Here is a 12,312-nt window from a genome sequence, read left to right as displayed (position 1 = left end):
TGGATTTTCAACAGAAGTGCCAAGGTAATTCAATGGAAACTCACAAATCTGTTTAACAAACAGTATTGGTACAATTGGATATCCATTAAAACAAAAACAACCCACGCCCTTAACTCATACCTTATAACATATACAACAACAAACAAGAATGGGCGATGGTCGAAAGTAGAAGGTAAAACTTTATAGAAGAAGACAGCAGAAAATCTTTGTGACCTTGGGCCAGGCAAAGATTGCTTTGGACACAAAAAGCGTACACTGTGAGCAAAAAGAGTTGGTAAAATGGGTTTTATCAAAATTAAAAACATCTGCTCTTTGAAAACCACTGCTGAGGAACTAAATGACAAGCCACAAAGCAGGAGAAAAGAGTTCCAAAACATGTACCTGATAAAGGACTAGTGTCTAGAATATGTGTAAGACTCGTACAGCCCTTTACCAGAAAAAGGAAGTTAATAAATGGGCAGAAAGTTCTTGAACTGACACTTTACTGAAGAAGAGCTGTAAACAGCCAGCGGAGACATGAGCTGCTCAATATCATAAGATCATTAAGGAAACACAAAATAAGACCGCGATGAGGTGCCATTACACATGAATCAGAATGGCTTAAAACAAAAAAACAACCACACACCAAAAAAAAAAACACCCCAAACAATTTCTTCAAACAATAACAAAACACAGAACTCCCCAAACCTGACAGTGTGAGGGTGCTGGTGAGCACATGGAGTAAGTCCAACTCCCATAGACTGCTGGTGGGAAGGCCAAGTCCGCTCTGGAAAACACCCAGTGGTTTTTTATGGGGTTAAACGGTACCGGACCATGCGACTCAGTGATTCCACTCCTGGGGAGTACGACACCGAGACATGAAAATGTCTCCCACACAAAGACTCATGTTCCAATGACTACAGCGGCTGGCCCCACACGGAATGGTCCCACACTGAAACCAAGCCCAGTTGCCCTTCCCCGGGAAATGGATAAATGGTGGCTGATCCGCCCGGTTTCCTCCACAGTAAAAAGATGGTAGGCTGAGAGAGGGAAGCCAGACTGGGGTGCACGCTGTGTGATTCCATCCGTGTGACATTCTGGAAAAGGGAAGGTCAGGGAAGGAAGCAGATCAGCGGTTGACTGGAGCAGGGGGAGGGGTTATTAGAAAGTGTCACGAGTGGTTTTGGGGGGGGCGGTGATAGACATATTCTAAATCTTGAGTGTGGTGGTTACATGACTGTACAGTGGTTTTGCTTTCCATGGTTTCATTTATCTGTGGTCAACTGCGTGCGATATGAAACATTAAATGGAAAATTCCAGAAATAAACAATTCATACGTTTTAAATTGCATGCTGTTCAGGTCGTGTGATGGAATCTTGCACCGTCCTGCTCTGTCCTGCCTGGGACGTGAGACACCCCTTTGTGCGGCATCTCTGCATTGTAGCTGTAGATGCTCCCCACCCACTCGCCACCTGGGAGCTGTCTCTGTGATCAGATCGGTGCTGTGATGTCACCGTGCTGTGGGCAAGTCCCCTATTTTACTTGATAATGTCCCAAAGTGCAGGAGTAGCAATGTTGGTAACTAGGATATGCCAGAGAGAACCCATACAGTGTTTGCTATAGATGAAAAGATGGAAACCCTCAATTTAATAAGGAAAGAAAAAGTTGCTTGCTTAGATTGCTAAGATCTATGGTAAGAATGAACCTTCTATCATGGAGCTGTGAAGAAGGAAAAAGAAATTCATGCTAGATTTGCTGTCGCACCGCACACTGCAAAAGTGCCTGCCACGGCGTGTGCTGAGGGCTTGCGCAGGTGGAAAGGGCATTGCATTTGTGGGTGGAAGACACGAGCAGCACGTGTCCCCAGGGGCTGCAACCTGTTTCCCAGAAAGCACTGAGCTTTCAGCAAGGGACCCCCTGAAAGAGTGGCCACGGTCATGTAACTTATACAGCATATTGTTACAATTGCTCTATTGTATTCATTACTGTTCACCTCTTGCTGTGCCTAATCTGTAAACTAAACCATCACAGGTATGTATGTGTGGGGAAAAAACAGTGTATACAGTCTCAGGCACCTCTGGGGGGTCTTGGAATGTGTCCTCTGTGATAAGGGGGGACCGCTGTATATGTTTGTCAAAACTCATGAAACTGGAACACCGAAAACCGGTGAACTTCACTGTAATCGGACCACATCTCAGTGAACTTGAATTGAAGAGCGCTAAGGCTGGGGAGCCTGGCCACTCCTGGAGCTGAGGCCACCTTGTCTGAGGCCACACTGAGCATCCTGTGCCCACGTGCTTTGGGGATTCAGCAGGTGGAATTATGTTGTGTTTGCACTCCCGGCCCCGGGCATGGATTTTATGGTTTTGCTCACTTTGGCATTTCTCCTAACTGGGCATGTTAGAGGAACTGCACCCCTGTGACGCGCTGGTCTTTCTAGGCTTTGATGTGAACCCACTCACAGGTGCAGGCAGGCCTCCATCAACCTTGGACGTTTCAGATGGAAAGTGCCTGAGTGAGGCCCTCTTGGCGGAGGCGGTTCAGCCAGAGGCAACTGGCTTTGACCTTCTCTTCACCACAGGGCTGCTGCCGGGGGGGGGGGGGGGGGGGGGGGCGGGGGGGGCATCTAAGGCAGTGGTCCTCAACCTTCCTAATGCCTCGACCCTTTAATACAGATTCTCATGTGGTGACCCCCAACCATAAAATTATTTTCGTTGCTACTTCATAACTGTAATTTTGCTACTGTTATGAATCATAATGTAAATATCTGATATACAGGATGTATTTTCATTGTGACAAATTGAACATAATTAAAGCATAGTGATTAATCACAAAAACAATATGTAATTATAGATGTATTTTCTGATGGTCTTAGGCGACCCCTGTGAAAGGGTCATTTGACCCCCAAAGGGTCACTATTCAAAGGATGAGAACCGCTGCTCTAAGGGCTGCCAGGGGCTGTGGGGCCGGCTCTACAGTCTGTGGTCCACTGAGCCGTAGGGGCTGGTTTGACATGTGGGCTTGGCCTGCTCCCCTCTGAGGAGCGAGCTCCCAGGTGCAGGTGCCTGAGGTCAGGTTCCAGGAAGCCCTGCTCATCTCATCCATCGCCATCCATCTGGAAAAGGGACTGGCCCGAGACCCAGGCGGTGGGTGCAGCTGTTTGCAAATGTCACCAGCGACTAAGCAGTGAGAAGGCTGCTCCACGTTGGCCCCTGGCCGTCGAGGCAGATGTGGCAGGTGTCACACCATCTTCTGCTCGGTTGCTCCCTGAGAGAGTGCCCTGCAGCGAAGTAAACGTGTCCCTCTCCCCTCCCCCGCCTTTTGTAAGGTGGATACGACTGCTTGTCACAGGGGCTCATTCTGTTTGTGACAGCGCCCAGCTGGGCAGCGCCCATGGTGAGGGGGTGCTCGGAGGCCCAATGTCTACAGCGTTCCTCCCCCCAGAACCCAGGCTCACCCATCCACTCTCATCGGGTTGGCCTCTTGAAAGAGGTGACAGACACATCTAGTGTTTACTTACTTACACCCTTCTCGTCCAGTGGCTTTAAATTGGCTGCCCCGACTCAGGGGAGGGTGCTGCTGGCATCCCGCGGGTGGAGGCCAGGGATGCTGCTTACCGTCTGCAGGCACATCCATCGGCCCACTGTGACCAGTGCCAAGATGAGAGGTGCTGCCCTGGGTCCATCTGTAGGGTTGGCATGTGCTGGCTTGGCTTTTGTGTTGGCCAAAGCTCCAGTGTTCCCCGGAAACCTTTTCGTTCCATTTTGTTTGCTTGCTTGTTTGTCTAAACATAGAATTAAATCGCTTTTGGTGAATTGCACAAATGCTGAGTGGCAGCTCCCAGAGCCCACTTCTGCGGTTTGTGCAGCGACTTGGAGCTACGTACCCACAGTCAGGCTCACAGGCCCCCGTGGAAGCCCGCCCATCTCCACCCCTGGTTTGGCTGTCATTGGAGACACACAGGAGCAGGTCCTGCTCCGTTGATAATCCACAAGGTGTGACAGGTAATTGGAAGGTAATTGATTATTTTGCCTTGACTGTCCTATTTCAGTCTCCCTTCCTCCCCTCTTTAAATCTTAAAATGAAAAAGAAATAAAACCTGGGACATTAAAAAATTCCAACTGAATGTAAATTCATTTCTTTGTTCATTCCTATTGAGTGTCTGTCATGACGTGATAGAGATTAAGTACACGTCTGCCTCCGGGACCGGTGGGAACACTGCACGATGCAGGTGGTAAAGGGAGTGTCAGTGAACTAGGGCATGCGTGTGCGTGTGCGGGCCTGTGCGCGGGTGTGTGTGCTGTCGTCCACTGGTGGGCTGGAGACAGCTGCTGGAGGAGGGACAGGAGACTGGCAGGCAGATGTGGTGCAGGGGGTAGAATTGGCCCCGTGGTTACAATTCCCACATGACCCTCCCTGTGTACCTGACCTTTCCGGCAGAGGCTCAGGAAGGAGGTGGGACGTGTGGTTTTACACCGGGTGGACATGGGGATTCGAACTCAGGTCATTGACTCCCAACAGAAGATGTGTTTCCCAAAGTGTGGCAACAACACCTCTGGGGACCCGGGGTGGTTTCATGAGGCTCACAGCCGTGATCCAGCCCAGCCCTGGGGCGGGGTGCTTGTTCGGGGTCATCGGCAGGGACTACAGCCTGTGGGCTGGAAGGGCAGGCGATGCTGATGGAAACCTTTCTTCTAAAATAGATGTATTTCCGTAAGAGCAGAGTAGGTTTATGGAAGAGTGTGAAGGAGACTTCAGGTGGTGGGATGATGTGACAGAAACCGTGGAAGGCCGCCCAGGTGGCAGAGTCTAGAGAGCACCTGCTGGACCCTGGGGAGTGGCCCCGCTCCCAGTGATCCGGGAGGGACCAGGCTTCATGCGTTTTCTGTCCTCCCTTGGGAAAGGGCGGAGACTGTGGTGGCCCTGCTGGGGGTGGGGGCAAGGTCGAGGCTTCTGAGACCATGGCTCCTCTCAGCTGCCTCACGTGGAGAGGCTGGAGCGCCCAGCCTGTGTTCCGAGGCGCTCTCTTCCAGCTGAGGCAGCTGACTGACCTCCAGGGGCTGCCTGTTTTGTTTGGAAGGGTACCTCTTGGCATCTTCTTTTTAATCACATGTCCTCTGTGATCAGAGTAGGTAGGGGAAAAAAGAAATGTGAGGTGTGGGAGACAAAACTGCCTAAAAAATAAAATTCTGTTGTTTCTTCTTTGATACTTGTTACTTTTTTTTGTATCCCTGAAAACAAGGTAGAGGAAAAATCAGTGATTCTGCCAGTTGCCAACAGTTACCCCTGACCTTAAAGCTGGTCTTGATGTGGCTGAAATGGCCGTGAACTATGCTTTAGACCAGCCGTTGCCAACCGGTGGTCTGCAGACCTCTGGTGGTCCATGAGGTCCGAAAGGTTGGCGACCGCTGCGTTTAGACCACATGCTGCATGCTTCCCCGTTCAACCCTCCCAGCCCCTACAGTGGACATCACTGTCTTACAGATGGAGGCGCTGGTGCTCAGAGAGGGTGAGGCATTTGTCCGAGGCCACACAGCCGTTTTATAAAGACCAGGCACTTTCCAGTCTCCTGGGAGCCCCCATTAACCTGGATGAAGCTGTAACTTTGAGATACCATTGGAGAAAATGTTGCAAACAAATCAAAGAGCAACTTGACAAGAGAAGATACAGGGAAGGGTTTGATTGGCTTCCAGAGAAGTAAAATATAAACTGTGTGCTGCTCAATAAGAGAGAGGAGACCCTGTGAGCTAGGGGCATGGATAATGTAAATATCAGCCCCTGCCTGAAATTACAACAAGGTTGACTTTACTAAGACTCGTGCTGCTGCTAAGACTGTTGGATAATTCTCTCTAGTCTTCTTTATTTTCTTTTGTCTTCACCTGTTCTTTCTTTGGTTCACTGAACAGTGATTTTACGTCGGGTAGGATGCGCTCAGCTATGAGTAACAGGAAACCCTGGCTCACCTGCTTTAAACAGTATCTGAATGATTCCTGAAGTGAGGCCGTTTCAGAGAGGTGGTTTCGGTAGCTTGGTGACACCCTCCAGGACCGGGCTTGCTTTGATCTTTCCTCTCTGTCACACTCAGCAGATTGGTTTTGATTTTGGCTGATTCCCTCATGGTCGCAAAATGGCTGCTGAGGGTCTTGCTGTCGCATGCGGACACAGCAGCATTTATCCGAAGAAGAGGACCCACCCAGCCCTTCCTCTTCTTTGTAGCAGCATGGAAACTTCTTTTCCAGAAACCTGTCAAGGGACTTCCCCTCAACACTCATTGGCCAGCTCCACCACCTGCCCGCTGCTGAGGCGGTCCTTAGCAAGAGAATTGGGGTGACTGATGGGCTTGGTGAATACAATGGGTCCATGGAGGAAGGTGACCCACATGAACAAAAGTGGGATTCTCTCACGAAGGAGGGAGGGAAGAGGAGTTGGCCAACAGCTGGAAATAGTGCTACATATTTAAATATATACTTATCCCTGGCCAGTGTTGCTCAGTGGTTGAGCATTGACCAATGAACCAGGAGATCTTGGTTCGATTCCCAATCAGAGCACATGCCCAGGTTGCGGGCTCAATCCCCAGTAGGAGGCATGCAGGAGGCAACTAAACAGCGATTCTCAACATTGGTGTTTCTATCTCTTTCTCCCTCTTCTTTCCTCTCTGAAATCAATAAATATATATTAAGAAATAAGAATATATTTATTATGAGGAATTTCAAAACACAAAAGGGAATAGCATAGTGGATTTCCAATTACCTCCCAGTTTCTAGAATTATCAAATTTTGACAATTTTAGTTTATCCCTATCCTGCCCTTTACCTCCTGCTGAAGTATTTTGAAATGAATCCTAGATACATCATTTTAAGAAATGAGCTCCATGCCTATACTGAGTACCTTCTATCTGCCCAGTCACAGATGCAAAGAGAAAAGTCGTTTCAGGGTCAAGAAATTAGTGAAGACTGACCTGGTTATGACAACTACTTTTGCTAAAGAGACCGAATTCCCTGCAACAAAGGAATATGCAATATCCAGGGAGCGGGCTTTCTGCAAGCTTCCGTTCTGGCTGCATACGGAGTCCTTGGGGCGCGAGGGGCCAGGTGTCCGGGGAGCCCGAGTCGGGCAAGGGAGGTGAATGGAAGTTCAGCATCTCGTTTGTCATTTGCACTCCCAGGCGGATGAGGTAAACGCTTTCTAAGAGTGGGTTTTGGTTTGATGACACCTGCTTCTGCATGTTAATAGATTTCTGGGGTGAGCTAGAGCCGGTGATGTCACCTGCAGGTGTGTGAGCCTGCGGTGGCGGTCTGCTGCGTGGCATTTGTTTCACAAGGCGTGGCAGCCACATCTGTCCTCGGCTAGGAGGGCACCCTCGCCAGCAGGCGGGAGAAAGGCACTCTCAGCCAGCACAGAATGTCAGGTGTCACAGGCGGACTCCGGGCTGGGCTGTACACATGTACTTTCCCTACGGCCTGAGCTCGTTCTATTTAGTTCTGGAACAAAATGCAAATGCCACTTCTTTAAGATATCACGGTGGCAGGCAGAGAATGTTTCCGTGGCCCTTTCTGCGCTCCCCCTGCTTCAGCTCAGGTGGAAACGGCCCCTCTTCTCTCCGCGGGCGAAACAGGAAGCTGCCTTCAGATTTTCCTGCAGTTTTTAAGCATTTGCTGCTTTACCAAGAGCTCACATGCTTGAGGAGGGGTGGGCCCTTTGTAGAGAACATAAAAAGAAATTCACCATTTCTCTAAGCACGTGTCTCCACTTCTACCCGGCAGCTAAAGGTCAAATTGCCGAGCTGAATCAGTTATAGCCTCGTGTTCAGGATATACTCAACCTGAGCTGATTTTATCTGCTGGGCTTTGTAAAATGTTAGTGTTGGCACAGAGAGATGAAAAACAGAAGCATTTTGCATAACTACTTTTGAAAAATCTTAAAAAATGTAAAAGAGAGCGAGAGAAAGAATGGCATCATGACGCGAAATGGTGCCGTGTGCCCGGGTATTTGGAGGTGCGGGCTCGCGGCCGTTACGCTGCTCCCGCTGAGCTTTCTAGAGTGAGCAGGCTGTGGCTGGGTGGCCTTTGTTTTGCGCGCTGTGCACTTTGGTGCCATGTGAGAATCCGCCGACCCCAATACATTTTACTTGACATGCACAGCTGGGTGGCTGGCACACAGTCCAGGCCATGAAAAGGAATGCGAAAAGAAAACACAGACAATCTATTCATCAGAGCCCTGTGACAAGGAGGCATCGGCCGGCCGGGGCAGGCGTGCACCTGCAGGAAGCAGGAGAGAGACAGACCGGGGCTCAGGGAGCAGGCGGAGGACTCACAGCTGCTGCTGACCCCGAGGCCTCCATGGCTGGGGCTTGGTCAGAGGTGAAAGCTGACTCCATTTCCAACGTGCGGACTCTGGTTTCGGGGGCTCGGCGAGCAGGAGCACGGGTGGTGGCACTGAGGTCTTGCTCCTCACCTCTTGCAGGTGTGAGTTCAGCAGGTGCCTGGTGCCCAGCGACACCCACGCTGAGGTGTGTGTGAGCTCAGCTTGTCGGGAGGGTCGCGCTCGGGTTCCTGACTCTGGGGCCATGCTAGGTCTGACCCTCCCAAAGAGGGCGCAGGACCCACGGACCCAGACAATAGGGAGGTGAAGGCCTGGGTCGCGGGTGGGGGCAGGTTAGAAGGGATTAATGGAGGGGGGAGGGGACATATGTAATACTTTCAACAATAAATATTTACTTAATTAACAAAAAACAAGATTAAACCAAGTAAATTTGAAAATCTCCCCCCCTCCCCCCCCCCCTAAAAAAAAACAAGAAGAGGCAGCTTCTGAAACCCCGGGAAGCCTTTCTTTGGCCACAAGGATGTTTAGTCAAGTCAGTCCTGTTCACACAGCCCGCCTGGCCCCAGACCCCGCCTCCCACTTCCTGCGTTTATTTGCAATTTTGCAGCTGGTTTCACACGTTGTTTTTTACCAGGAAAGCAAGCTTTCCATTTCCGTGTGCACGTGAGCCTGTCACCTGAGCAGCTGCTTGCATTCCTGAGTAAAGACTCGGGGAAGACCCCTCACCACCCCAGCTGCAGAGGCTGGGCGTCCGTCACTCAGGCTCCCCGAGTGGCATGAAGCTTGGCTGGGCTGGGCACGCTTACTGTCCCCAGGTTGCTCACAGCTCTTTGGAGGACATCAGTGTGTATTTCACTCAAGGAAGCGGAAGGCTAGGGGCCTCTGAGCGCCTTCCTCTTGGGCTGGAAGACTGGGAGCTTTGGAGACAGACAGACAGACAGACAGACTTGGGTTCAAGTCCAGCTCCTCCACTCTGTAGCTGGGGGAGTGTTCAAGTCCAGCACGTTGCAGGGAGCCCAGCACGAGAGCCCCCAGGAAGCAGCGGTGGGCTTGTCTGGGTATTCGGGACCCCTGCTCTGTATCTGTCCTGCCAGCAGGACATGATGCTGGAACTGTCACTTTACTGGACCAAAATCAGCAGTGGATTCTGTAAGGCTTCCAGGAGCAACAAGGTGCCTTTTAAAAATTGGTTTTGTTTCAATATTGAGTTTTGCAAATGTTTATACCTCTCAAACCAAACCAGGTCCAGACTCATTTTCAGAAACCTTTTTTTCTTTTATGTTGCTTGTAAAGCTCAGTGAAATTCTATAGCATATTAAAATAACAGAAAAACAAAATGAGAAAACTCGTCTAGGGCTAAGGTCCTTGACAATACCAGCTTTAAAAAGCAACAACTGCCCAGCCAGCGTGGCTCAGTGGTTGAGCATCGACCTCTGAACCAGGAGGCCATGGTTTGATTTCTGGTCAGGGCGCATGCCGGGGTTGGGGGCTCGATCCCCAGTGTGGGGCGTGCAGGAGGCAGCCGATCAATGATTCTCTCTCATCACTGATGTTTCTATCTCTTTCCCCTCTCCCTTCCTCTCTGAAAAAAGAAAAGAAAAGGAAAGAAAAGAAAAGAAAAGAAAAAAGAAAAAAGACAACAACTAAACCCAAACCACTGAGAATGCATAGGCTTCTCCCCCTGGGACAGCAGTTGAAGGTGTGCATTTGGTGAGCTGCCTATGGGAAGGACCAGAGGGAAAATGCTGGCTGGCCACTTTCCGTGCGGTATTGCCCCTCCCAAGTCCCTCACATATGTCCTGCTCCTTGACCTGGAACAGGGAACTCAGGAGCTAACCCTGGTCGTTATTAAATTGTAAACTTTAAATTCAAATTCACACAGGGCAGTTGATGGGAATTTGAAAACACAGGGCGAAATCCTGCTCTGACAAAGACGGAACAAAAGCGCTGTCTTTCGGAGGTCACTAATCCGGTGTTTGCACCTTATTGTCACTACGTCATGTCTGAAAACCTCGGAATTATTTCCAATTAGAGGGTTTAAGTGGCTCTTGCTCTCTGAGCCGCTGACCCCTCGAGTCTGTTTGGCAGGATTGTCTCCCGGTCCTCACCTGGGCGCACATTGTGCTGCTGTCAGGGGTCTGAGCCGCTCCCGGTGACCCCATAGGACCATCCACACCGCGAGGCGCAGGGGCTGTTGTGAAGTTTACAATGACAGATGGCAGAGGCATAAAAGGCACCTCCGTGGGCTTTGTGACCAGGGATTTGGGTGTGCAGAATCCTTTCTTCTCTCTCGTTCTGGAGGCCCGCTGTGATTGCTGTCAGAGCTGCGTGCGGCCCATGTGCGAACAGGATGGCGTGGTGCACACCTGCTCTCGAAGCGCTGCTCCTCCCGGCCTCCCGGCCTCCAGCCGAGCCTCAGCCCCTGGAGGCCCTAGCCACCCGCTTCCCAGGGGCCTGTCTCCGGGAGCACCAGGCTTTCACGGGTGCTTTTAACTTGCCTGATTTCTGGACACGGGGGGGCGAGTTGTTAAGGAGGAGCACACAGGCCTCTGGTTCTGCTTTCGGGACACTAGCTGGACTTAGAGGTCGGCGCCGTGGCCGTTTCCGTGTGTGGGAAGAAACAGAGAGAGGGAACAACCGAGTTGTGAAATTGGTGCAAGATACAAAACTCTGTGGTGTGGCCCTCGGACACGCATCGTAGCCTCTTTCCAGCAGCCTAAAGGGGCCACGGCGCTGCTCATGCCCGGAAATGCCACGGTCCCCCGGGGCAGAGTGGCCGCTGCGGAGAGGTTGCCCGCCATCCTGAAGGGCAAGTGCACCGCTGCTGCCAGTGCTTCCGCGTCCGTGGAGACTGTGGGTTTCCGGCTTCTTTGGAAAAGCGGGCAGTCCAGCAGCACCCTGGCTCCTGGCCCACATGACAGCCACCAGCTGGAGCCCTGGAGCAGCTGCCACCTTTGACGGGCTCACACTCACTGGATGTTGATTTTTTCTTCTTGCATCCAGCCAATGCACTCACTTCCAGAGAAAGTGAAATGTAAACATATGACAAGGACCTTTAGAATTCATCTGAATAGCATAATCCAAGATGCACCAAACATTTCATGTTACAAAGATGCTTCCCTCTGTTACCAATAGTATACAAATTGGAAGCAATGTAGCCATGGGAACAGGCTGACTCAGTTATGATGCATTTCTATAATGGAATATTATATGACCATGAAGGTAATACTCAGGCAGCTTTTAATAACACAGAAAGATGGTCATGATTTAATGCTGGGTTACAAAAAGCTAGAAATTGCCCTGGCTGATGTGGCTCAGTTGCCTGGGTGTCGTCCTGTGCACTGAAAGGTAGCGGTTCTATTCCCCGTCAGGGCACTGGCCTAGGTTTCAGGCTGGATCCCCTGTAGGTGGGGTGCAGGAGGCACATCAGTGTTTCTCTCTCTCTCTCTCTCTCTCTCTCTCTCTCTCTCTCTCTCTCTCCTCCCTTTCTTTCTCTCTAAAAACCAATTAAAATGTGTTTTAAAAATCTAGAAATTAAGTTGTGTGTGCAGTACACTCTAATTATCTCCCAAAGTGTAAAAGTAAGGATCAGTATGCATAAAATAAGCCTGGAAGCAAAATTTTCAAAATATTAACAGCAGTTGCTTTTTGTCAATGAAATGATCTATGATGGTTTCCTCTTTATTTTATTCTGGGCTTTCCATGTTTTCTACAAGGAATGTGCATAGCTTTAATATTCAGAAAAAAAGAAAGCCATGAGTAAGCATGGGAGAAATAGAAGCCTAGACGAGTGGGGATTTTCCCCAAGTCTCCCAGCCGGTTGGTGACAGGGCAGTTCCCTGGTTCCCCCATGGACTCGTCCCACTCCTGAGGGTCGGGCTGCCTACAGCTGTGCACCGGCATGTAGGTGGGCCCCAGGGTCTCCCCTAGGACCCGTGAGCTCCATGTGAGCATGCTTGTTGTATGGGGGTGTATATAATTTCAGGTCCTTTGTTTTGCCTTTAATAATGAG

The 12,312-nt window shown here is 50.4% G+C and overlaps 1 protein-coding gene across 1 annotated transcript in view; it reads left to right on the top strand.

The window, feature by feature from the left end:
* Nucleotides 1-11,258, top strand: part of ACOXL (acyl-CoA oxidase like) — a 110,945-nt gene extending 99,687 nt beyond the window's left edge. Inside the window, 1 exon segment of the mRNA XM_070428328.1 lies at nucleotides 11,016-11,258. Within this exon segment, the coding sequence (XP_070284429.1) occupies nucleotides 11,016-11,258 (243 nt within the window).
* The last annotated feature ends 1,054 nt before the right edge of the window (nucleotides 11,259-12,312 follow it).

Source organism: Myotis yumanensis, unplaced genomic scaffold, assembly GCF_028538775.1.
Source record: "Myotis yumanensis isolate MYYU_CA2020_CCGP unplaced genomic scaffold, mMyoYum1.0.hap1 SCAF_11, whole genome shotgun sequence".
Classification (NCBI taxonomy): domain Eukaryota; kingdom Metazoa; phylum Chordata; class Mammalia; order Chiroptera; family Vespertilionidae; genus Myotis; species Myotis yumanensis.
This window is presented reverse-complemented; position numbering and strand designations above follow the sequence as displayed.